The 27884-nt window shown below is 38.4% G+C and overlaps 2 protein-coding genes across 2 annotated transcripts in view; one reads left to right on the top strand and one right to left on the bottom strand.

Moving 5' to 3' along the window:
• Positions 1-1809: 1809 nt before the first annotated feature.
• capza1a (capping actin protein of muscle Z-line subunit alpha 1a) lies at positions 1810-21425 on the bottom strand. The gene is made up of 9 exons (XM_062997424.1): positions 21341-21425; positions 13414-13477; positions 12456-12507; positions 11433-11490; positions 10194-10400; positions 9345-9424; positions 9101-9251; positions 6591-6653; positions 1810-4694 (listed from the first exon to the last, which is right to left on the bottom strand). Exons 1-9 carry the CDS (start codon positions 21374-21376, stop codon positions 4554-4556), a joined length of 852 nt encoding a protein of 283 aa, XP_062853494.1. The 5' UTR covers positions 21377-21425; the 3' UTR covers positions 1810-4553.
• Positions 21426-24490: 3065 nt separating this feature from the next.
• The window catches only part of mov10a (Mov10 RNA helicase a), a 34210-nt gene continuing 30816 nt past the window's right edge, over positions 24491-27884 (top strand). The window contains exons 1-3 of the mRNA XM_062996606.1: positions 24491-24619; positions 24907-25009; positions 27232-27422. Coding sequence (XP_062852676.1) covers positions 24501-24619; positions 24907-25009; positions 27232-27422 — 413 coding nt within the window. The 5' untranslated portion in view covers positions 24491-24500. The remainder of the gene's footprint in view (positions 24620-24906; positions 25010-27231; positions 27423-27884) is intronic.

The following is a 27884-nucleotide window of genomic DNA, read 5'->3' as shown; positions in this document are numbered from 1 at the left end:
GAGTGTAGAAACAAAAAGGTGGTTTTAATGTTATGGCTGATCAGTGTATATTATTATTACTATCTGTATATTACCTCTATTATACTGATTCATACCCATATCTGATATACTTACAGAATTTCTACCGCATTAATATGTAAGTTTTAAATTAAATTCTAACCATATGTTTGATTATAACTCTTTTGTCTTTGGCATATTTCACATTAAACTGTATGAGCTATGATGCTCATGAAGTATACTTGGTAAACTATAGTTCCTCAAACTCACGGTGGGCTAAATAGATGCTAAAGCACATTATTAAACTGGCTTATCAGTTATGACTCACTCACTCCTATTTAGCAAGCAGAACCTTTTCCACAAGGGGAAGCTAATACAGACACTATTAAACAGGTCTTTGTTTTGGTTTAGTAAACTTTCACATATTAACAGACATCCATGTGATAACTGCAGTTTCAGTCTGAAGTTATTACAGATATACTGTAATGGCGAATGTCTGCTAACTAACTAGCCAAGCTACCTTTTTATTTATTTATTATACGTATTTTAACATCATGTTTAGCAGACTTTGGTTACATTCATGACAGGAACGGTAGTTACTCATTACACAAGGTTCATCAGTTCACAAGGTTATATCGAACAAAGTCATGGACAATTTAGTATCTCCAATTTACCTCACTTGCATGTCTTCGGACTGTGGGAGGAAACCGGAGCACACGGAGGAAACCCACGCAGACATGGTAGAACATGCAAACTCCAGACAAAAAGGATCCAGACCGCCCCACCTGGGAATCGAATCCAGGACCTTCTGGCAGTGACGCGACAGTGCTACCCACTGAGCCACCGTGCCACCCCAGCCAAGCTACCTAACATTGTTGAATGCTAAGCAGGTATTAGCCATAAGACAATGGGTTTTTATTGAATGATTTGTCTTGACATTAACACTGACAGATTGAACATTTGTCGTTGGATGGTCTATTGGCAACATGAAGATTGTTATTGCGTACGTGTTAAGTTCTGCTGTGCCACTCTACCCTAAAGCATATTGATGTAAAGGTTACATGTCACGTGTGCCAAACAAACTCCACACAGAAAGGACCTAGACCGGCCCACCTGGGGATCGAACCCAGGACCTTCCTGCTTTGAGGTGACAGTGCCACCCTGCCGCCCCAGCCAAGCTACCTAACATTGTTGAATGCTAAGCAGGTATTAGCCGTAGGACAGTGGGTTTTTATGAAATGATTTGTCTTGATATTAACATTGACAGATGGTTATTGCGTGCGTGGTAAGTTCTGCTGTGCCACTCTACCCTAAAGCGTATTTATCTAAAGGTTACATGTGTCACGTGTGCCAAGTAAATACACTTTTAAAGGAACAATAGTCTCCCAATCCACACACAGTATAGGCATTAAAATTGTTATTAAGTACTTCTCCAAAATAACTCTTCAGGTTATGTAGTATGTAATTTAGGACACATCACATTTTTACATTGTACATGTAAATTCAGTATTTTGTTATTAATGTCATCTTTCAACAATATGACTGCATTCCTTTTTGTTAAAGGAAAAAAACAGATTACCTAGTGTAAACCTAACACAGACATGACAAGGATATAAAAAAAATCTAACAATCAAGGATCGAACCTATCCAATGTTGACCACTCTCAATTAAAGATGTTAGTCCAGGCTTTCCAAGGAGACACCCTGTATTAGACATTTAAAAAAAGTTGTTTTACAGAAGTATATTGCAGCGCTGTTCATTAGAAAAGCCTTTTTTAAATACAAAAAAATGTATACTCAGTGTCAAAAGAAGTTAGTTGGTGCAAATACTTTATTTCTCTGGGATCCTATTTGTTCATACAATTTGTAAAAAATAATCATCAGTAATAAATGCTTGGAAAGGAAGCATGGTCTAAACTGCATACAATAATGCTACCAACTGTAAGACGATACTGCAACCACTTACAATCCAAAAGGCAGAAAAATAAGTCACAGTTGGCTCTGTTTTAATCAGAAAAGGCTGTGTAATGCCAGAGCTTTTAAACAAACTGCATAATTAAAAAGGGGCTTGGGTGGTCCTTTTTCCACCAGACTCTCTGTGCTAATAAATCATTGATCAATCTTATACTTGCTGGCGATCAAGAGTCAAATCTTTCCATTGCCTGATACTCAGTGATGTCACTGGTCCAGTTTTCCCTTGTTCCCACTAAAGCATTGGCTTTATACAGTCATCCCTGACATTAAAAAGTAGCCTAACAGGAATGTTAAAAAATACAGTGCTGCTTATTTTTGGCAAAAAATATTATCATCAGATGACAGTACATTAACAAACACTGCTGTCCAAAAAAATATTGTCCTAAACAAACACTGGCATAAAGAAAGAGAACAGCAACCTTTTTAAGGTTTACATACATTTGACAGATCAGAAGACACTTGACAAATCTATGATCTCCATAGTTTATCAGTTTAGTGACTGTTAGGTATCCATTATTATTCCATCAGGGTAAGCCATGTGTCAGATGCATTAGTGGAGTACATTTGCTTTTCAATTGGATTGTTAAGGCTTATTTACTGGGTTTACATTTGATTAAATACAATATACCCCAAATTAAGACAGATTTTAAAATAATACCTTTGATTAACTTATGTTTGATCTCTTAGTTTAATCTAGTTACAGACATAAAACCTTGACAAGAACAAATATATCCAACAACTCCTATGTTTCAGACAAATGAATATTTTGAAGATGAAGATTTATAAAATGATTAAAATGTCCACATGATGATTATAAAGATAGTTGACGGATCAAAAAAAAAAAAAAAAAAAACAGCGGCTAAGTAAAAGATTTAAGCACAGAACCTTGCAGACAAGTGAATTTCAAAATACAATCCACGTATTACTATTTTACCCTGCTGCTTGACACACATAAAAATGCTTAACAGGCCCAATCAGCTGTCATTTAAAATCAAAATTGGACAAGAGTTTTAAAAACAGGACCGTATGATCCAGACGACCGTGGTTGAACAAAAACCGTATGAATCACATTTTTCTTGAAAAGTGCATGTGTAGCAGATAAACAGTACAGGCCTAAATCCTTAAACTATGCAATGTCTAGGACAAACAGGTCTACCCTGATGTGAGTGGCCTCTTTCGGGATGACACCGCTTCCATCTACAAGGCATAACGGTTCAGTGAATGGTGCGATAAGTACCAAAATAATCGTGTGGCCTTAAGAGTCACCACATCTCAACCCAATTCAACATATACTGTATATAGAATATTTTGGACAGTTATTTTAGACAGCACTCACCATCATTACAATCAAAACAACATTAGATTAGGGGGAATATGTTTTAGAAGAATGCTGTCTGATTACAATTGCTTCAGTACTGTTTAGAAGACTGTAGAATAGGCCGCTCAGGTGGCGCAGCGGTAAAAACACATGCTGGAACCAGAGCTGGGATCCCGAATACATCGTATCGAATCTTAGCTCTGCCTGCCGGCTAAGGCTGAGCGGCCACATGAACACAGTTGGCCTGTTGTTCAGATATGGGCGGGACTAAGCCGGATGGGGTCTCTCTTTCATGACTGGTGCAATTACGACCTCTGCTGGCTGATTGATGGCGCCTGCACAGATATGAGGAAAGAGTGCTCTTAGGGTGTGTTTCTCCATACAAAATGCTGAGCTGCACTGCACTCACCAAAGTGTAGGTGATAAGATGCATACGGCATGCTGCCCACGTGTCGGAAGGGGCGTGGGTTAGAGCAGGGATCGGCATTGGTGGAAAGGAAGCCTGACGCAATCAGGCTATTGGACGCGCTAAAAGGGAGAAAAAGGGGGAGAAAATGCATAAAGCAAAAATGAGCGTAGAAGGCTATAGAATCTATATAAAATCTTGAAGTTCTGGTGGATGACGGTGAGCCACCACCGTACTGAAATGTAATTTTTTCCTTCCATTTGACTTATCTGTAAAAATTTTGAGTTGTTTGGTGTTGCCCCTCATTTTAAGCTTAAATACACCCTCATATGTTTCCGTATGCAGCTCAATGTGGCTTTCATTGTGGCCGGATGAAACGGCAATCAGAAAAAGCAATCAGAGCTGCTCTTCTATCTGGCTAAGATAAAAGATGCATCTAAAAACAGTGACATTTTCTATTAAAACTGTAAGCAGATATTAAACATTTGGTCACATGCTGAATGTGGTGTGCATATATCAGAAAACTGGGGAATAAAAAAAGGTGGAGGTACAACATTTCTGAACCTGTGCTCTGGTGTTGCAGGAGGTATTTGTTCGACAGCAAGAACCGTTGCTAGACTAACAGGACAGTCTCACAACTTTCTGACAATACAGGAAAGGAGGCAGTCTGGTTAGCTGAGATTAAACCTTGGCGTTCATAAAAAGTAATAAAATAAAAAAATAAAGAAAAAGCAAGAAGAACATTTCTTAGCACACTTGTCCCATAGGCCTAGCTCCAGCGTTTAGCTCAAACTCCGCTCAGTTCATTTTTTTTGGTTTGTAACGCGAGCAGAGGGGTGGCATGCTGGCTCAGTTTTAATTAAGCATTCTGCATCTCCTTGCCGATCTTGTAGCTGAGGATCTTGTTCCAATCGATTTTGGTTCTGGTGACAGGAAGCGGCCGACGTAAGGCTTTGAAGGTGGTGTCCGACATGTTTGTATAGTTTTCGTTAATGGCCGTCTGGGGATAAAGGACAAACAAACAAAAGAACCTTAATTATTAAATACACAACAGCTAAATGAAAACTTAAGCTCTGAAGCATTAGGCACCTGTAGCTGCAAGTTTACTGCAAGAGAGAGTAGCTGTACCAATTTTAACTTAATGAGCACTGGTAAAAATCATATAGACAGCACAACAAATTTTATATCATGTTGTCATTCAATCAACTTGCACTCATCATTATGTATTTTGTTTGTTTGGGTTTATTGCCATATCAGCAACATACCGGCATTAAGGCATAGACAGACATTGAAACTGTACATCATTATTTGTTCAGATCATTTGTCTTATCATCCTTATGTAATATATTAGGTTTGATCTAACAGCTAATCAGTCTAGCCTGGAATAAGATAAGATAAGATAATCCTTTATTAGTCCCACAATGGGGAAATTCACATCGTTAAACAAGAAATGGTAACACATTGGGAGAGTAGGAGATAAAAAACCCAGCAACCACATTGTGCTCCCTAAGGAGCACACTATGGTAACACGAAAAAAAGCTCCTTACAGCACACAAGCACATGTAAACATAAGAACATAACATAGTCACACAACGAGCCACGGGTTAGGGATGTGGGGATAGGAAAAGTAACCAACTACGACAAGCGGCCCCAGCGATTCGCAGCCAGTATGCCGGCGCGCACTGCAGACCCGTCCTGCCGTATTGGTGGGATTCAGCTAAGAGAGTGGAGACGTTGGGTTGGGGTTCGGGAAAAGTTCTGTCAATCCTCCATTCCTGCAGCAAGAACAGTCTGTACAAAGTTCACGATAACATGGCTGTCTTACTGCCCAGAATGAAAAACAGTCAGTGAAGGGGGGTAGGTACATCGCAGCAGGTCCTCTGGAGGAATTTACTTATCAGCGAGGCCGTTGCTGATAACAGGGGAGCCAAGAGCAGAAATGACTGTTGTTTTGTCTGAGCACTAATAAAAATTTAACACAAACTCTCAGAATGAATGCGTCTCTGGTTCATCTCATTTCGCAAAACCGTTAGTTTCTCCAAGATTGAATCCATATTGCGACTAATATTCACAGTCTGAGTTCCAATGGCTCTGCCCACCATCTCAATCAAATTGGGCAGTTTCTGGGGACCTTTGACAACTGACTCAACTCTTTTAATTTCCCGATACAGCAAGGCAAAGCCTAAGCCAATCAGCAAAAACCCCACAATCAAAATTCCGAATAGGTAAACATCCTCTACGTCCTCCAACGAAAGAAGTGCCAGGCACACGACCCTCCACTTCCCCCATGAGTCCATTGCGTATCCTGCCATCTGCGTTCCGTCGGGGCATGTGGGTTCCCCCGAACCCGAACTTCTCGATGAGAAGATGGTGTCAATAGCATTCAGAGACCATTTAACCAATTCCATAATTTGTTCTTTGAGGAGCTGTGCTAAGAAAAACTCTGTAGAGTAGAGTAGACGAGACAATACAATACAGGAGAAGCCAAGCAGGGAAGATAGGGGAGGAGGAGGGAAAAGTGCGTCCGTCTTCCACGAGAGCGGTAGTTAGGTAGGAAGGTAGGAATAGGTAGGAATAGGTAGGTAGGTAGGTAGGTAGGTAGGTAGGAATAGTTATGGTAGAAGAGATTTTAGTATTGGTGTTTACAATATTTTATAGTGTTTCTGTGGGAATTTGTGCCAGTTTAGTCCATGGTAAAGTCAGACACTGATGTTGGATGAAAAACCTGTTTTGCACTCGACTTTCTAATTTACGGAAGCCACCTTCACACCAAAATCAACAAACTGTGATTTTATGGACTTCACTTTGTGCACATGGTTACAGTCATGCTGGAACATAAAGGAGCTTCCCCAAATGGACACAACAGCTATTATAAATTAAGAAGAACTGGTAATACCTGGTAGTCAGTCTCTGCATTTTCAATTATTTTAACAAACTCCTCAGCCGTCTGCTTTGCATTCTGCAGAGAGAGAGAGAGAGAGAGAGAGAGAGAGAGAGAGAGAGAGAGAGAGAGAGAGAGAGAGTAAAGTAAAAACAAAAGCATCAAGTAACAATTAAATTAAACAATTAAGTACAACAGCTTCTTTTAAAAGGTGCTCCAAGAGTGATATTTACCAATCATAAACAGAGTAGCAATGAAAAAACCACACACAAACACACACACACACACACAAATATTGGCCTAAAACACTGGATCAGAAGTCATTAACAAATCTGCTAATAATAAACTGATCAGCACGATAACAAAGAGATAGTGTTCTGCTTAAATCTGAACCTGCAGAAGTTCAACACCCTTAGTGGCCATGCAGGAGTTGACTACTGCATGTTCTGGTGTTATGCTGAACTTAGCACACTTGCAAACAAACCATCTCTTTTAGGAGAGCACACAATTCTATAGTAATTCTATAGTTATGCAAATGGTTTAAGTGCATTCATGCACATGTTCAAATGTCCACATAAAACAAGAGCACAACAGAAGTAGAATAAGTAAATCAGGGGTGTCAAACTCACGGCCCGCGGGCCAGATCCGGCCCACTACGTCATTTTATGTGGCCCGCGAGAGCTTAAACGACTGTACGATTGTTGTGATGGTTCGAGTCGTTACAGAGACGCGCTTATAATTTAATGGGACACCTGCGCCTTTAAGAGACAACCGTGACATCGTAGTCATGGCAACTAACTTTAACCTTCGCTAAGAAGCCATGTGACTTTTACGGCAAAGAGAACGCGAAGTAGCGTAGTCAGTAATGTAAACAAAAATAAATAAATACAAATAATTATCTTTCAGTATAATACCAAAGCATCGTCTGTAAGTAGTGGCGTTTATATTCTCAGTTGTTTGTAAATGTTTAGTGAGTATATCACAGCGTTTTAGTTACAAATGTACCGTAATTAAATACTGTTGTTACCGTTACTATAGCAATTAGTATCTTTACACAATTTTAACTCGTTAGCGCTATTTCACAATTGGTTAAATCTCATATTGTACCAGATGTAACACTTGACTACAGCTGTGTGCTTTTACTGTATTAAGTTCTTTATTGTTTGTATTGTTTGTATTTTTACTTCATTTTGATGCACACAGTGTATCACACAGCTGGCGAGCAAATAAACCGACTGTATTCTGAAGGGAGCTGTCTGTCTAGCTGGGAAAGGGGGATAAACTATTAGTGAGGGCAGAATGATTGTCTTAAAAATACACTGTAAAATCCTAAACAAACTGCATCTTTCAAAATGCAGGCTGATTTTGTGACCTGCAAAGTGACAGCCCGCCAGTAGATGATGTTACACATATTTACACATGATCCTAAAATGTACAAGAAGAAAAGTAAGAAAATTAAGCATAAGGAGGAAATGTAATGAAAGTGAAAACAAGTTTGTGGTTCAGGAAGAGAAACCGGTGCGTCTCGTGTTATGAGGCCATGTCTGTGGTAAAGTAGGACAATATAAATGCAGAATTCGGACTCCAAGAAAAACAACAGACTGCAATCACAGCAGAATACGTTACAATCGGCCCTTTGAAAGCCACCATAATGCTGATGTGGCCCTCGGTGAAAATGAGTTGACACCCCTGAAGTAAATGATTAATATGATGAAACTGTTTAATAGGCATAGTTTTAAAACTTCCTGTCTAGAGCATGTATCCACCTAAAGGAAGTGAAAATGGCTTTGTGTGAGAGTCAAGTTTTCAGGCCCAAATTGAATGGGTCACAATGATAAGCCTTCTACTTCTACAAAGCAGTCTAAATATGTTTAAAGCATAGACAACCTTAGATAGTTTTAATGAGTGGTTTGTCCTACTAAATCCCAAATTGATATAAAGTCTCTGTAGAACATACTCAAATGTATTGTTTGTTTGTTTATTTAGGTTTTAACGCCATGTTTAACACATTGGTCAAATGTATTGTAAAATTAAAAAAATATAGGAGGGATTTTCAAAAGGTTTCCGCACTTTTTCATTGGAAACAGTGGGGGCGGGAGGAGTATTAATTGATCATGTCTGAGAGACTGAGAGAGAGCTTATAGTCCAGATTTAGTGCCATCTGATTTCCACCTTTTGGACCACAATGGACCATTTTGGTCTGCATACCATGGGACAGTATCTACGCAGCATACCTTACGTTAGTTATTCCATTAGTAGGTTTTCACGTGTTGCTTTAAACCTGTGGTTCTTAAAAATAAAAGTGTGCATTCACCAGGCTTTTTTGTTTGTTTTGTTGGGTAGGGGAGTTATGTTGAGGCTGTGGGAGTGAAGCTGAGGCTGTGGGTTGTGATGGCGCAAATTTTAAACAGGTTTGACTCTGGATGTAAGGTCACAACCCAAATAAAAAACACATTAAACAACAGACCATCAGTCATTGCTGACCTTTTCCTTTCAACACGGACATGTTAATTGTTGTAACTTACAGAAATGCTGAGAGATTTTTGAATGTCCTTGTGGCTGACTAGCTGAACATTGCCGTCTTCGTAATAATGCACCTGGACTTTAAGCACTCCCGTCACCTGAGCCGTGCCCTGCGACACACCGAACTTCCACTCAGACCAGCAACGACCATTCCTGCACACACAGAGAGGTTTAAGAGGGTCATGAGTTCACTTTGTCCATTTAGGAGGTAAACGCTTTGGCAACAGACCACATTTGTGTTCTTACCAGAAGTTTTTGGGTTGGAACTGATGTCCCTCGATGCAGGCAATGATTGTTTGCTTGCCATCAATGGTTTTACCATAAACCTACAGAAAATAAAGATGATAGTAGGGGTAAACAAACTATACACTTGGAACAGTTCATTATTTTTTAAATGTGCGGAAGAGGGAAAATGGAAGTATGCAAAACATGGTGTCTTATATAAACAAAAGCTGTTTTTTGTTTGTTTTTTTGCATTTCCCCCAATTTTCCTCCCAATCTTCCACCCAATCTAGTCATATCCAATTACCTGATTGCATTACGCTTCCTCTCTACTGATGTTGACCTCCACTCTGACTTAGGAGAGCCAACACACTCCCCCTTCGACATGTGTGAAGTAGCCAAATGCATCTTTTTACTAACACTAGGCAGGTTCATTTGTAAATTGTGTAATTGCATTGTCTTGGTTTTGTGTGGGAAAAAAAATGCTGACACTCAACATGTGTTATGCTCAGCAATATTCAGTTCAGCAACAAGTTGCTGTGACACAGTTTGCATAAGCAATAACCAGTCACTGTTTGATTAACGTTGTTCCAAAAGGTCATTTAAATTTATTACCAATAGCTGATGTTTGAACTGAGAGCGGAGCTACAGATCTCCACACACACAAAAGCTCAGGCTGTTGATTTGAGGCTCACTCTCAGTGTGCATGTGCCTGTTTTTTTTTAAAGAACCGCCATTCTAATCCAAGCCAAAAGGTTTTTAATACACATTAAAGAATGGAACTACTCATTACTCATTACAACATACGTAGAAGCTGTTTTGTGTAAGTATGGAGTCAGACTGGATCATTGTGTGATTTTCAAGCACACTCACCGTGCACACTCCACTAGGGTAGTGATCTTTCATGTAGGCACTGAGAGCAGTGTCACACGCCTCCCTCCACGGCTCCAGAGCTGACTCGCCCTGATGAGCCTGCAGGTCACTCGCCTCTTTCCTCAAATGGTCAAACTTAAACGACAGCTTGTACCGGGGGTCAAAGAAGCGCCCGTTTCCAAGATCTCCATGCTCTGTTATCAAGACCTGCAATAAAAAAGGGGTCAATTCACTGTTGTAATAATTTGAAGTAAAAAAAAATCTAAATAACATTCATAATGAAGTGATAAATTAGTGATAAAATGGGTAGTCGTATGCTTTAGGCTGCTTTCAAATAATGTGGCAAAGTGGAAAAACAGAATTGCCTGATTGATGTTTATGTTTCCAGTTTACCTTCATGCGGCATTACTTTATTTCATGTGAACTTTGACCACATTTGTCAGTGTCCTTTTAAAGGCACAGAAAATCAGACAAAACGTTCATAACACAACGGCACTGTTAGCAAACTGCTTAGCTAGTACAGTAGCTTGCTTTTTTTTTTTGCTGCAATTACACCTCAAACTAAAAAAATCCCAACACTGCTGCACCTGATTCACTCATTCCAGAACACACACAATCATGTCATTACCATGTTTCAAGTTAGTGTGATTGTAGTGCTGAAAATGGTCCATCACCCAATTAACAAGTTCCATCTGTATAAGTGTACACATATTAAATTATTAATCAGACAAGCGTTTCTTGAATGCTCCAGTAAGTGTATTAAAAAACTAATGCAATTATAAATATATCTATATTTTAATTACACAATATAATACTGATAAATGTATGATAATTAGATATGACCAATATAAAATAAGGATGCTAGCTGTTTAGAAACCTAGTTACAGCTTTGTTCTACAGTGTACAACAATTGTACAACAAAAATATGAGACGTCCCCACACTTTAATCTATATTCTATTTATAAAGCATAACCAATTCAAATTTGTCTTCAAAAAGGCACTTTACAGAGTCAGCTCCACACACTTTCCTAAACACACTATAAAAGCTGATTCTTTTATGAGAAACACATCACTTTTTTTTTTGCTTACACACGAAGTAGAAACTGACAGAGTGGTGAACACAGCGTGAATGTGCCCAGCATTGTGTAAACTAAAAAGCAAAATTATTTGAAAGCAGCCTAAGGAAGGAATGAAAGAATGGAATTGTGAGTTAAAACAAACACATGCGGCATCATTCACCTGATCATCCTTAATCTTTGCGGGTGTAAACTGATCCATGTTGTACTGGGCAAAGGCGCTGTTTTACAGAGAAGACAAAATTCACCAAAATTAGGAATCTCAGACTGGAGTCAAATCAAAAAGAGCATTTCAGACATTTTGTTCCAATTAATGAAGTTAATTCTTTAAACTTGGTCGGTCAAGTGAGTGCAGCTAATCGTTCCAACTCCACGTCATTCAAGAGGAGCAAGCAGGTGAACACATTAAGGTGGAAGTTGGAACAGTGTTTTTTTTTTTTCAGAAACTTTACATGAACCTTCAAAATTAAGAGCTGAACACCACTATGATTTATCTCATGTGGTCATTACAGGAAGTTGAGAGAGACACCAGCACTCAATTCATAGCTGGTGATGTGTGAAAAGAAACAGGAAGAATGCAGATATGACTGAGGACTTTTAATAGGGTGAGAATTGCTGTTTGCACCATGTACTGTTGTGGAAGTTTTTTCTATTATTAAATAGCTATATCTACAATGTACAGTATTTAAAAATCAGCAGTCAAATTCTGATTAATGCTGGACTTACACCGATTAGCCATAACATTAAAACCACCTCCTTGTTTCTACACTCACTGTCCATTTTATCAGCTCCACTTACCACATAGAAGCACTTTGTAGTTCTACAATTACTGACTGTAGTCCATCTGTTTCTCTGCATGCTTTGTTAGTCCCCTTTCATGCTGTTCTTTAATGGTCAGGACCACCACAGAGTAGGTATTATTTAGGTAGTGGATCATTCTCAGCACTGCAGTGACACTGACATGGTGGTGGTGTGTTTAAAGTCAGAGTGTGTTTAGTCAGAGATGACTGCTCACAGTCAGTAATTGTAGAACTACAAAGTGCTCCTATATGGTAAGTGGAGCTGATAAAATGGACAGTGAGTGTAGAAACAAGGAGGTGGTTTTAATCTTATGGCTGATCGGTGTACTAACAAGTCTTTAAAGCAGAATGATATGCAGCACTTTTGTAATGCACAAAATACTTACTGAGCAGCCCCTTCCCTGAGAAGACTGTCATTGTTGAGCAGTAGTCGGACATCTGCAATCAAACATCAATAATCTTAATGCAAGTTTACTCTAAAATCTTAGATCCAACACGAGTAATTTTTACTCCCCCATCGACATTATACCATTTACACAGATTTATACTGATACTTTGCTTTTGCTGTAACAAGAGAGCTGATTTAGAGCTGCAATAACTTTTGACCACACAGACATCTTTAGAGATGTATTGATTACACGTGTGGTAGTACTCTGGCAACAAGTCCATACCAAAGTTGATAAAAAATATATCAAGCATTGGTAACATTAAGCTGATTTTAATTTTTTTTATGCCACTTTATACACTTGATTGTGTTATTTATGGCATGATCGGTGTTACGTTTAATTCAATTTTTCTTGTTTCTATTTGCCCATTTATATTTTTGTTTTCAATTTTGTTCCTGCCAGGAAGTTTAGGATTGTTCTTGTGTTTCCTTGGTTGAGGATTTCTTTAACAGTTCCATGTATGTGTAGCTGTTGACTCTCTCTGGTGTATTTGAGCATTAAGCTGAAGAGCTACAACAAGCTTGCTGCAACTTTATCTGGACACTGATGCCTATCCGGTCCCATAAAGTGTAACCTTCGAGTTTGTAGTTTCCTACTTAAGTCTCAAAATCTTCATCATGCTAAAATCTGTGACCACTTTATTCCATGAGACGCAGAGCATTCACTGACCATGAAACCTGTTTTCTCAATGAAGTAACCTGTATTTTAGCACGCTATGCCGACCGTGTAAAAGCTCTTCTTTTTCTACTTTACCCGCAGAGTATAAGAATGTGGAACATCCTACAGAGCACATTTTCAATACTAGATCTATAAACTTCTGCCTAGGTCAAAATTAATCAGGTAACTAATCAGGTCAATATCAAGCCTTTCAGGAGCAGTTTTAACCCAGAGATCTTACCATTGAAAACTTCATTGAACTCTCCTGGTGGTGCATGGACGACAAAATTTGAAGCAATGCGGACCTGTTAAAAAAGACACAGAGCAAAGACAGAAAAGTCAAACAACCAAAGGCTACATGTTTACTATACTACAAATAATTTAATAACTGGCATATGGATCATTACACAACTAAGTTGTGCAAGCTTATAATTTTCACTGTATGTAATTTCAGCAGCATAGACGTGACGTTTTAACTCACAAAAAATTCATACAGATAAAGACTCTGTGATCTCTGAAACTTGCACAACCAATACAAATATTTATTGATTTATGTGTGTAAACGTAATACCATAGTTTGTTTTAGGACAAGAATAATAATAAAGATTAAAAGTAAGCTGTAGTGTTTGAAGTATAAGCGTACAAGTACGTGGCAAAGCCAAAACCTTCAGACTGTAGCAATCTCATGGCTGTGAACTGTTGGATGAAGCCACCCCAATGGAGAAAATACTATAAATAAACATACTTTATCCTCTCAGACCACACAGGGCCACAATTTTTTTTTCCCAGCAACACTGCAGGATCCGATACACTCATGCCAGAATGACACACAATGTGTCATTACACACATCATTACATGTTCATGAAGCTTCAGTCCACCAAACAAACATGATCTGGTCAATTGGGGGTCTCTTCTAATAAACTGAGCACAGGGGGTAAAAAATGTACGGCACAACATATAATCTACATTTAGTAATTTACACCCACAAAGTTCCATCTATATGGTATGTATAGTTCATAAATAAACTATGTACATACTAGAAAAATCAATGTGAATGTACTTGAAGAAACACCTTCTACCTTACATCTTTCATTAGGGACATTTATGCTTATTTCTGCATAACATTATCAAATTACATTGTCTGTGTGATAAAACAGCATGACCTTATTATCAGAGGATGTTGGTGTTAGCCTGCCCTGCCTGCAAACCAGACTGTCTCAAGACGATGGCGCAGTGGTAAAGTCCCATATTTGCTACTTTTGGGTTAGGGGATGGTTAAACAGCCTAGCCATGGAGGTGCACTGGTTCTAAGCGCGAATAAAAATAAGAAAGGTTGAATCAGGATAGTATTCTGGTGTACCAAATCAATTGTGTGGACCACAATGATCCGCTGTGGTGACCCCTTAATATGGGAGCCGCATGAAGAAGCACATTATACAACAACAATACATGTCAGAGTCAAAAACTGAAGTGAAGGCCAAAGTTGAACCACTAACTGGATAGCTATGACCTTAGCAAAATATTCCTGGCATTAAAAAAAACTACACTTAATCTGCTGTTCAGATCTGCTGTTTATCTGTTATAAAAAAAAAACATAATTAACTAATTATTTACATAATTTTTCAGTAAATTCACAGTGGTATTAGTACAAGCAGACTAATCATTACTGTGCACAACTTTCATTATTAATTTTAGCATAAAAGGGCAAGCTTTGTTCAGCCATTTGGTTAATTAGATTTTATAAGCTGCAACATTATTGATTATATTAATTATTTATCTGGGTTTTAAAGCCATGTTTAACACATATTTGTGTCAGGCAGGATCTGTGTTATGTTGCTGTCCTTTATCTTGTGGGCATTTTTATTTTCATTTATATTTTTATAACTGCGAGGTGCATTAACACTGTTCTTATGCAATATTATTGACTAAAGTCAAATAGACAAAAACTGGCAAATTTGATTAATAAGATGACAAAGTATTACTTATACACCTGAAAACATACAAAAGCAATCCAGAAACAATCAATCCAAAAAAAAAAAAGATTGTTTTAGCCTTCATACATGCTTTACTATTAACTAAGCCGTAGCCTTGTGGTTAAGGTACAGAACTAGTAATCTGAAAGTTGCTGGTTCAAGCCCCACCACTGCTAGGTTGCTGCTGTTGGGCTCATGAGCAAGGCCCTTTAACCCTCAATTGCTCAGACAGTATACTCTAACTCAGTGGCGGCTGCTGGTCTTTCAAACAGGGAAAGCTCATTGTCGGCTTACATCATAAGATTTGTCAATTTATTTATATATGAATTGTGCCCTCTGTTACTTTTCAAGAAAATGGCCTGAAATGGGATGCAGTTTGTCTTTCGACTTCACTCGCAAAATCCGCGATGGGACTGAAGCTTCAAGTGATAGCTGTCAATCAAAATGGGATTCAGCCTTTCGACTGATCCTCCAATCATCTTGCAGAAGCTCAGCGTCCAGACCCGCCCACAGCTCCATTCACCCCCAGAGACGCTCAGCATTTATCCGGCATTGTCCGGCATTTATCCAATGACCGACGAGTTTCGAAGCAATGAAAAAAAAACCTTCCATGCAGCCCCATAGAAGTGAAGAGACGCTCAGCTTCTGCGGGCAAATGCATTGACACTTCGGGAATGTATGAGAAGTTCAAGTCAGTCGATTTGTGATAAGTAGCTGATTCTGAACAAACTCGTCTTCGAGATGAACGTGTTCTAACGCATTTGTCAATGAAATGTTAACACAACTGTACATATTTGACCATTTAATTTTTGACATTTTAGGGGAAGCTGAGCTTCCCTTGCAGTCTTAGAGAAATCGCCACTGCTCTAACTGTAATCGCATTGGATAAAGGCGTCTGCTAAATGCCGAAAATGTAAATGTAAAGAGAATATGCCCAATTGTGAAACTAGTTAAAAATGCACATTTTAAGCTCCCTCTGGCTAAAGTAAGGAGCAAAAGTAACATGCAGTCCTTTGGGATCTCTAAATAAAGCGTAACTGAAATACCTCAGTCTACTTCTGCTGGTCTGTACATGATGCTAACCACATAACTGTTGCAGGCTTGCAGGAACGTAGCACAGTGAACTACCGGAAGAGTCAGCTGCTTGCAGCAGTATGCAGACACACTTACAGGGGGATGGTGAAGGCATGTCGCAGCATGCAGAATCAGGGCTGGGTCATCAAATGGGCTCAGGACTCAGGACACAGAAAGAGCCAAAACATTTACTAGGCTTTACTTGGCATAACAGGTCATTAAAGGCTGCCCATTTCTGTGATTCTACTGTTTTAAAGGGATGTTAGCATTCTGCACCACTTTGTTAGTGGAGCGAAAACGAATTAAAGACCACTGCTGACACCAAGAGCAGAAATGGAAATGCACTGAATTCATATACAGCTAATATTTACTTATTGCCCAATATTCAAGTATGTCTACTAGGAAGCACTCATACTTTGGTCCCAAGTCCTTAAGTATCGGTATGAAATAAAAAAGACATCACAATGCTGTTAAACTAAGACTAACTTTGTAACACCTAGCAGCAGCACAAGAACCAAAAACATAGCAACCGGTACTGAAACCGCCACAAGCTGCAAATATATGCATCAAAAGAAGAACAGAAATGTTCTCTCAAAATACAGGACGTTACCCCCCCACGTTTGATTGTGTAGTTTTGAAAAGAATGCAGAATCAGTAGGTAAAAATGTAAGAAGCACTGGGACCTGCATTGTCGTACTAATAGAGAATTCGTCTTAGGATTTTCATCTGTAATGATGTATGAAACATTACTTGATGCTACATGAGTAATACCAAAAATCAGCATTGGTACAAAAATGTCCATACGGTACATGACTTATATCTGTGTCGAGTATATGGTCACCATATTCTCTACAGTCAAGAAACCAGATTAAACAGCTGTTTCTATACATTAGGTCAGCAAGAACATGTTCTCAGAATTTCAGGGGAAAACACAATAAACTTCACGGTATTTTTGTTTGGTTGGTTTGTTTGCTGTGCCAAAGAGTTCTATTTTGTGTTTTCATCATTTAGTCATTAAAAGGTGCATATGTCAGTTTCTACAATCTTTAAACAAATACCTATCAGTTAGTGCTTGGCGGTATGATGGTACATTCAATATACTTTCTTTGATTCCCCATACTGTATGAATATTTCAAATAACGAAATACTGTAGCACAGGTAATTCAAAAGCTGTAGGCTTTAGTAGGCAGCAAATATAATATTGTTGGCCGCTAAAAGCGCTATGCTGTGCAGATTAGATAAAGTTAGCCAGTTAGCGTTAGCATGACAGTGTTAACAGATGAGAGAGGCTTCCTCGATATGGTAAAAAAAAAAAACAGATGGAGGATGAAGAGAGGAAGACCACATATGCACCGGAAGAACCTGCCAAAGAAATGAGGCGTGTCGGCAGTTTAGAACAGACACGGCTGTACTATACACTATACACTAGAGATGGGACGATCGATCGGCTACAAATCGGTATCGGCCGATTTTTAATCAAAATATGCTATCGGCGATCGGCGATATTTCCTAAAAGTAGCCGATCCGATCGTGTGATATATAAAGATCACGTTAAGTTAACAGCTCAGTGGATTGATCCAGACTTTGAGCTACGAAGCACCAACCATCACATCACCATTCATCAACAATCGTACAGAAAGCATCATGAAAGCTCTTACGATGTAATTTTGCTGATTGTAATATTTACTTTAAAAAGATAATTCCACCCGGTCACATCTGAGTCGATTCTATCAGCACGTTATATAAACTCCTGGTTCACTTTGGTAAATCGTAAGCGGTTCTTACTTGTGATGTAGATGAGAACAGAAGACGTTACAGAGCCAATCCGAGGCAAAAGTTTATTCATTACCAAATTCGTTAGTTCAGGATCATCTACTGAACTTTTAGAAAACTTTTAGCTCCTTAGACGGAACGAGTCTGACTCGGTTACAGATCTGTGGTAATAGCAGTTTAATGAAGCTTTTTAATGAAGCTTTTTAATGTAAGAGAGTCACACAAAATGTTCTGTAGTAGCTGGTGTTTATTTAAAACCATGACATTTAATTAATAACAGTAAACACGAAGAGATAACTGAGAAGAGAAACTTACGCTTCACATAAAAACTAATCAACTCATGAATCAATGAATCACTTATAGCGATACTGTGAACAAAGCGTATCTTCTAAAGGCACAAACACACACACACACACACACACACACACACACACACGGTTTATCTTTACTGTGAGGCTCTTTTTAAGTTCATTTTGTGGAGCCAAGCAAAGCTTATAGTACTCAAAACCTTCATTACATACAGTGCCTTGCAAAAGTATTCAGCCCCCTTGAACTTTTCAACCTTTTGCCACATTTCAGGCTTCAAACATAACGATATGAAATTGTAATTTTTTGTGAAGAATCAACAACAAGTGGGACACAATCGTGAAGTGGAACGAAATTTATTGGATATTTTAAACTTTTTTTAGAAATAAAAAACTGAAAAGTGGGGCGTGCAATATTATTCAGCCCCCTTGCGTTAATACTTTCTAGCGCCACCTTTTGCTGCGATTACAGCTGCAAGTCGCTTGGGGTATGTCTCTATTAGTTTTGCACATCGAGAGACAGAAATTTTTGCCCATTCTTCCTTGCAAAACAGCTCGAGCTCAGTGAGGTTGGATGGAGAGCGTTTGTGAACAGCAGTTTTCAGCTCTTTCCACAGATTCTCGATGGGATTCAGGTCTGGACTTTGACTTGGCCATTCTAACACCTGGATACGTTTATTTGTGAACCATTCCATTGTAGATTTTGCTTTAAGTTTTGGATCATTGTCTTGTTGGAAGATAAATCTCCGTCCCAGTCTCAGGTCTTTTGCAGACTGCAACAGGTTTTCTTCCAGAATGGTCCTGTATTTGGCTCCATCCATCTTCCCATCAATTTTAACCATCTTCCCTGTCCCTGCTGAAGAAAAGCAGGCCCAAACCATGATGCTGCCACCACCATGTTTGACAGTGGGGATGGTGTGTTCAGGGTGATGAGCTGTGTTGCTTTTACGCCAAACATAACGTTTTGCATTGTGGCCAAAAAGTTCGATTTTGGTTTCATCTGACCAGAGCACCTTCTTCCACATGTTTGGTGTGTCTCCCAGGTGACTTTTTATAGATATCTTTGAGAAATGGCTTTCTTCTTGCCACTCTTCCATAAAGGCCAGATTTGTGCAGTGTACGACTGATTGTGTCCTATGGACAGAGTCTCCCACATCAGCTGTAGATCTCTGCAGTTCATTCAGAGTGATCATGGGCCTCTTGGCTGCATCTCTGATCAGTCTTCTCCTTGTTTGAGCTGAAAGTTTAGAGGGACGGCCGGGTCTTGGTAGATTTGCAGTGGTCTGATACTCCTTCCATTTCAATATGATCGCTTGCACAGTGCTCCTTGAGATGTTTAAAGCTTGGGAAATCTTTTTTTATCCAAATCCGGCTTTAAACTTCTCCACAACAGTATCTCGGACCTGCCTGGTGTGTTCCTTGGTCTTCATGATGCTCTCTGCGCTTTAAACAGAACTCTGAGACTGTCACAGAGCAGGTGCATTTATACGGAGACTTGATTACACACAGGTGGATTCTATTTATCACCATCAGTCATTTAGGTCAACATTGGATCATTCAGAGATCCTAACTGAACTTCTGGAGTGAGTTTGCTGCACTGAAAGTAAAGGGGCCGAATAATATTGCACGCCCCACTTTTTAGTTTTTTATTTCTAAAAAAAGTTTAAAATATCCAATAAATTTCGTTCCACTTCACGATTGTGTCCCACTTGTTGTTGATTCTTCACAAAAAATTACAATTTCATATCGTTATGTTTGAAGCCTGAAATGTGGCAAAAGGTTGAAAAGTTCAAGGGGGCTGAATACTTATGCAAGGCACTGTAAATGGTGAAATTAAAACTTCTTGTATTCTATGTACTTATGACATTAAAATAAGCCACAGACATATAAAAAGTCCCAGTCATACAAAAAATAACACATACCGTGATATACCGTGAAACTGTCAGAATCTTAAAAAATACTGTGATACAAATTTTTGGTAATACCGCCCAGCCCTACTGTCAATAAAAAGTACAAAACAATGAAACTTTATGGTACATGCAGTTTGCAAGGTGTCTTACTTACATACACTATTACATTTAGGTAATGACAACCTTGAAACCATTGATTTTGTTTTCCCAACTGTGAAACTTCTAATGCATGAGAAATACAAAATATTAAAATTGGTACAGTATTTAAAAACTAGTGCATTAGTTAGTTGTGTCAACATTAAACATGGTCATAGTTTTATTGGTTTATAAGTACAATAAACTTTATTATTATAACTTTGTGAGTGTTGGTTTGGGTGGGGGGTATAATCTATAAACAGTTGCCAAAACAAATGGAATCCCAGGACTGCCATGTCATACATGCCCTTACAAGTGTGTAATCTTTCGATTTTTTGTGAAAGTATAATAATTAAAAAAAATCTATGGCAAGATTAAATTCGCTTTACCAAAATCAGTGAAACAAATGAATATCTTTATAAAAACAAAACCGACAAAAAAAAATCGCCTGTTTAATGTATGGATACACCCTGTTCACTCCCAGCTGGTAAGCTAAGGTAAATAAAACTCAGGCTGTTCCAAAATTTCTAACACCATATGTTTAAAACTAAATTCTAAACTGTATAAAGTTTAAAAACAAATAAAACAGCGATTATTCACTCACACATCCGCAAATAACTGCTCAAACTCAAACTCAGTTTCACGGCCGAGCTTGATAACTAGCCGCCCTACCCTCGGCTGTATCTCAAATACCTCCACATCCCCTATCTAAATGCACTAACACAAAGTTAGTCATCAAGACTTATACACTTACAGTAGTGCCCTACACTACCCACTGAATGCGATTAGAATTTCAGCCGGAGATCCTGGGCTCAGATTACGGTAGAAGTGCTAGCAGGCTTGCTCGGCGACTTCTTTCCTGTCGTTTTGTAAACTGCATTTCTGAATACAGTCGCAACAATACGCACAAACAAGAAGCAACAAATTAAAACCAATTCCACCGAAAACTAACAAGAGAGAAAAAGAACTTAAAAAGTTTGAATACATTTCCTCATACCTTCTCTGCATCAGTGAGCTGTTCACCGTCCGCCATCTTGGCTCAACTGGACCAGCCCTGTCAAACTGCATCACGGGAATCTAGGGATGCATTTTATTTTAGTTTATTTATTTTTAAAACATACTAAAATCTAAAGCTCAGACTTTCTTAATTATGCAGGAGAAACATATACATAAACAAAACATTAACACTTTTCTGTATTGCTCCCATACAAAAATGGTCAATAAAAACTGAAGAGCAAAGGGAAGATGAACAATACTTTTAATTAAATAAAGGTAAATAATACATTCCAAAACAAATACAATTATAAAATAAATTTAATATTTTTTCCATTGTTTATCTTTTTAATTTTGCTCTCATTCTCATGCAGTTTTTGCAAATTTACGGTTTGTTTATTTATTTTTGTTTATTCTTCTTTATTCTATTTTATTTATTTATTCTGCCTATCCACTTGTAATTGTGCAAATATATATAACATTCATATTAATAGAGATATACTATGTAACTCATAAACAAGTCAATATCAATCTCAGTGACTGCTGGTAAGGTCTTCAAGAACCAATAACCTATAGTGCTTTCTGTTTTTGTTATAATTTAGCTAAAATGTTACTCAGTAGAAGTTAAAAATGCCATGTATTGTTCTCTGGTACATGATATACTTTAGACCTGCAGCAACCCTGACCATGATAAATTTAATAAATTAATTATTAATACTTCAATTTCAGTGGGACATGTACCCAGATAATGCATGTTAAATCCTCTCGTAACTGAAGTGCCCAAACAGCGTCCTCTGTTGGCGCATACTTATATACACACAACCTAATTTTATAATTAAACCATGTACAGAAGCAAACAATTACCAACTGTATATTTTACAACCAAAAGTATGTAGCTACCTAACCATAAGGTTGTTGAACATCCCATTACAAAACCATGGGCAGATATTTGCGTCCCTCTTCTCCAATTTCACAAAATTTTAAAAAGGAAAAACTTCTTTAATTTAAAAAGGGAAAACTTCTAATCATTACTTTTAACACCAACTGCCAAAATGTGTATTAGATGAATTATGTATAACAAATTATATGCTTCCAACTTTGTGGCTACAGTTTGGGCAAAGTTGTTCCAGCATGACTGGCACAGTGCCCAAAGCAGGGTCAATAAAGGCATGGTTTAATGGGTTTGGTGTGGAGGAACTCCAGTGTAAAGATGATTTTGGAATGTCCAATAAACCTTTGGTTACGTGTCCACATACTAATGACCTATTTGAACTGCACAATAGCTGAAATTTGTTCAAAATGACACACTGTGTGGATAATGAACATAAAGAATATGTTGTTCTTGCACAAAGTGTGTTGCTTATGTGTAATCAAGAAAGTAAGTTAAAAAAATACAGTAATGGGCAAAATGAATGTACATTTGTAGCCATTTATTTTAATATTGTATTATTGCCAAGGTTAAATTCTACTGTGACAAGTAATCAATTCAGACAATCTTTGTTAAACCAAGTAATTCTTGTTGTTCTGCTTTTGTCTTTAAGATGTTTAAAATTTCTTTCCTATTCCTAAAGATGGTTGCAAGGCCTCATAAAACGTCCTAAGACAAATGGACACAAAGATGAGCAGCACCATGTAGAAAGAAATGTTAACAGAACGTATTTTGTTGTTTGTCTTGACACCAGCTTACAGGAAGCAGAATCTCATCTGTTCTCCACAAGCTGATATGAAGAAAACACTTCAACATAGCGTTGCTTTGCGGCTGTGTGTTATCGGTTTAAGAAGCACTGACCTGATTTATTTATTAATTCATCTGTGGATTTGGAAATGATGTGCATTATACAGTCGTTATTTGAGTATATACAGCGCGTCAATGCTGATACTATTATACACTGATCAGCCATAACATTAAAACCACCTCCTTGTTTCTACACTTACTGTCCATTTTATCAGCTTCACTTACCATATAGAAGCACTTTGTAGTTCTACAGTTACTGACTGTAGTCCATCTGTTTCTCTGCATGCTTTGTTAGCCTGCTTTCACCCTGTTCTTCAATGGTCAGGACCCCCACAGGACCGCCACAGAGCAGGTATTATTTAGGTGGTGGATCATTCTCAGCACTGCAGTGACACTGACAAGGTGGTGGTGTGTTAGTGTGTGTTGTGCTGGTATGAGTGAATAAGACACAGCAATGCTGCTGGAGTTTTTAAACACCTCACTGTCACTGCTGGACTGAGAATAGTCCACCAGCCAAAAATATATCCAGCCAACAGTGGCCCATAGGCAGCGTCCTGTGACCACTGATATAGGTCTAGAAGATGACCAACTCAAACAGCAGCAATAGATGAGCGATCGTCTCTGACTTTACATCTACAAGGTGGACCAACTAGGTAGGAGTGTCTAATAGAGTGGACAGTGAGTGGACACGGTATTTAAAAACTCCAGCAACGCTGCTGTGTCTGATCCACTCATACCAGAACAACACACACTAACACACCACCACCATGTCAGTGTCACTGCAGTGCTGAGAATGATCCACCACCCAAATAATACCTACTCTGTAGTGGTCCTGTGGGGGTCCTGACCATTGATGAACAGGGTGAAAGCAGGCTAAAAAGGTATTTAGAGAAACAGATGGACTACAGTCAGTAATTGTAGAACTACAAAGTGCTTCTATAGGGTAAGTGAAGCTGATAAAATGGGCAGTGTGTGTAGAAACAAGGAGGTGGTTTTAATGTTTTGACTCATCGGTTTATTTTATATTATACAGTATTGGACTCGTCACTAAGCGAATCTTTGCATAGAGTCGGCTCCCCAAGTTTACCTAAAAACGAATCGATTCTGACTGATCTAAACATCACTAACGTCAATGTGGTTAGGGAGCGTGTAAAAACTCTTGTTTGAAAATCTTATTGTTAGTATTATTAATTTCAGATTTACATGTATATGCTTTATGCGTTGAATAAAAACACATATGTATAATTTCAAAAAATATATCTCTAGTATTATTTTCTTTTTTCTGGTTTGTTTTGCACTTAGGATTCGTTTTGAATGATTGAATGACATTTGTACACAGTTCCTAGAGCTGTCTTATTCCGGTTTGTATGAAACCGCTCAGTGTGGTTATAACTGAATCGAAACTGGGTTTGGGTTGATTAGCGGAGCGATGACTTCTCTTAGAGCAACTTACGAAATTGGCCTGGATTTCATCGAGTTTTTAGGGGAAAGAAAGTCCAAAAGGGATAAAAAAGAGCTTCGAGACATTTACAACTTGGAGTTTAAAAGGTTAGAATTTCCACACACGTAAAGCTTTTAATTCTCTGCTTTCTACCAAGTCAGGTTACACTGACCAACATTAATTACCTCAGTAATTCTGATAACCAGAGTTTGTAGTCGTGTGCTTGCAGGATATTAAGTAAAAAAGTGCTTCGGTTAGCATGTCACGTGAATTCTATGTTTGCTTTTGTTTATGAAGGTTCTCAGGACAGCATTGTCTGACTAATGATGACTAATACATGCCTGACTATAATTTCAATAATTGCACAACCGACCTGTGAACTTGTGTTTCTTAGGGCTGGAGAACATCCAAGTTTTTCTAAACTGATCTTCGCCTTGCAGCAGTTCAACCAAGCCAGTTTAAGAAAAGGAAAAATTATCCTGCATGCCAAAGCTCAGGTGATCCCAGCCTTCTACCTTCTGCGTTTCTTTTATCATTTAATTATTAATTCATATCTTTTTCTTACATCTTCATCTTGCACAATCCATTAGTCAAGGCATTCTTATGCATCACTTTACACTCACACTGAAGAACAGTTTAGAAAGGCCAGTCCAGCTTATATATGTTGTGGGATGAAGTACCTGTGCACACACACACACACACACACACACACACACACACATTAGTGTGTGTGCTGCTGGTATGAGTGGATAAGACACAGCAGCGCTGATGGAGTTTTTAAACACCTCACTGTCACTGCTGGACTGAGAATAGTCCACTAATCAAAAAAATCCAGCCAACAGCACCCCGTGGGCAGCGTCCTGTGACCACTGATAAAGGTCTAGAAGATGACCAACTCAAACAGCAGCAATAGATGAGCGATCGTCTCTGACTTTACATCTACAAGGTGGACCAACTAGGTAGGAGTGTCTAATAGAGTGGACAGTGAGTGGACGCGGTATTTAAAAACTCCAGCAACGCTGCTGTGTCTGATCTACTCATACCAGCACAACACACACTAACACACCACCACCATGTCAATGTGCTGGGAATGATCCACCACTTAAATAATACCTGCTCTGTAGTGGCCCTGTGAGGATCCTGACCAATAAAGAACAGGGTGAAAGCAGGTTAAATAAGTATGTAGAGAAACAGATGGACTACAGTCAGTAATTGTAGAACTACACAGTGCTTCTATATGGTAAGTGGAGCTGATAAAATGGACAGTGAGTGTAGAAACAAGGAGGTGGTTTTAATGTTATGGCTATATACACACACACTCATACGAACATACATACACTCTCACACTTACATGCACATACACTCACTCGCACACACACACACACAACCAACACTTGTTCCCTGGACTCTGACAACTTCAACAATTACTTAGTGACACAATTGCACTTTGCACAATATTGCATTGTTTTTACTCTTTTATATCTCTGCTGCTATATAAACCCTACGCTACCAACAGTATATCAGAATATGTTTTTTTACTTCACCAATCATTTACTCAGTACCATGTATCGGCCATCACTACACCTGTCTCTAATGTTGTCTCCCTTAATTTCTTTTTTTTAGATTAGAAATGTATTAAATAAATTTTATTTATTTTTTATTTATAGACCTTTTTGTATTAATAGTACTGTTGTTTATCCTGACTGGGTATTGTATTGTCTTGCACTTTTTGTTTTATGTTGCACCCTGGTCCACAAGGAACATTGTTTCATTTCAGTATGTACTTGTATATAGCTGAAATGACAATAAAGCCTCTCTTGAACTTTCTTAATAACCCACCCACCAAAATATGAAGACACATACATAATACCTATTACTGCCATTAAATGACACCAATGTGTTAAACATGGCGTTTAAACTTAAATAAATAAATAAATAATAACCCACCCAAACAGAGCGAGGATATGTTGGTCCACAGAACTTCTTAATTTCTATCTCATGGACTGTTTTCTAATCATTCCTGTTGACCTGTTCGATTGATTCTGGTTAGGGTTGCAGTAGGTCCACAAAGCAGGAATACTTACTAGACATGACATCAGTATATTGCATTACATTATAACTCATTTACATGTTCTGATACCTAGAAACAATTATTTAATAAAAAGTCAAATGTAAAAGTTTTTACTCTACACCCACTAAGCCTCCAGTCACGTTATTCACTATCTGAGAGAGCGACTGATCTCATTTCAATTGTAAACTTGCCACTAAGAATGCTCCCCTACACTGGCTGATTCACTTGGACTTTCATGCACCTCCTTCCAACACGTGCACAGTTGCCAGCCTCATCTATTCACCTGCCTGCATTGGAATTTCAGAGAGCTGCATTGCGTTTACAGAGACACACTAAGTGCTCCAGATCGTCCATCACTAGTGGAGAAGCATCAACCAGGCAACAGGGTATGCAAATGTACAGCAGCAATGAAACATACCTGTTTCCCTTCCTTCAAGCAAAACCAATCATGCTTATATAAGCACCTGGCCAGGACAATAGCACAGCCTGAGATTCGAACTGTAGATCTCATGGTGGTGGGCTAGCACATTAGACTGCTCTGCCATGTAATTTTATGTGTTAATTGTTTAGAGACCACTTAAGATGTTGAAACTAAGAGGAAATACACTTGTTTACTTCATGCTGTATATTTTAAATCCTTAAAAACAGGTGCATGTCTACAGTGGTAAGCGGAGAGCGGACACAAAGCTGAACACACCTTCAGGCTCCCAGCCTGCCCATGGCAAAAAGGCTCCAGACTCTTCAGGCACCTCTCAGGCATCGCCATCACCGGTCAACCCTATCCTTACACCAAAGAAAAGACTGGCTCAGGAAATCCTTCAAAAACTTAATGCGAATAGGTAAGGACTGAACTGATATAAAAAATTGATACGAATTAGATTCTTTTATTGTCATATATACATATACAAGTGTACTGTATAGTAAAATTTCACATATTTCAGCATGTTTCAATGCTAGGGTCAGAGCGCTGGGTCACCTATTAACCAAAAGCAGCTGCTTGGCAAAGCCAGAATTCAACCCCTCAACTTTTTGATTGCTAGGCCAAAAACCTAACCACTAACTTTAACCACAAGCTATTTGACGAAAGAAGTTGTCTGTAAGTCAACAAATATGATGGGCATATTTTTTTTGTCTGTCTGTTTATAAAGTTATAAAATATTTTCTACAGTGAGAAACAAGGAAAATTTGTCTCCATACTCTATAATCCCACCTCAATAGGGTTTACTGTTTGGAGGTCAGTTGACTTCGGTTGCGACAAACCAGACAGAAAAGAGGTGCTTGTCGCATTACTTTTCTTTTTT

Source organism: Trichomycterus rosablanca, chromosome 6 (genome assembly GCF_030014385.1).
Source record: "Trichomycterus rosablanca isolate fTriRos1 chromosome 6, fTriRos1.hap1, whole genome shotgun sequence".
Taxonomy (NCBI): domain Eukaryota; kingdom Metazoa; phylum Chordata; class Actinopteri; order Siluriformes; family Trichomycteridae; genus Trichomycterus; species Trichomycterus rosablanca.
Note: the sequence above shows the minus strand (reverse complement) of the source record. Positions and strands in the feature narration are given on the sequence as shown.

Excerpts from the sequence above, each read along its gene's own strand:
- capza1a (XM_062997424.1), bottom strand. The coding sequence starts at position 21,376 with ATGGCGGACGGTGAACAGCTCACTGATGCAGAGAAG. Across the intron at positions 12,508-13,413 it reads GTTCAATGAAGTTTTCAATG|ATGTCCGACTACTGCTCAAC; the intron begins GTAAGATCTCTG and ends GTTTGATTGCAG. Across the intron at positions 9,252-9,344 it reads TTCCAACCCAAAAACTTCTG|GAATGGTCGTTGCTGGTCTG; the intron begins GTAAGAACACAA and ends CTGTGTGTGCAG.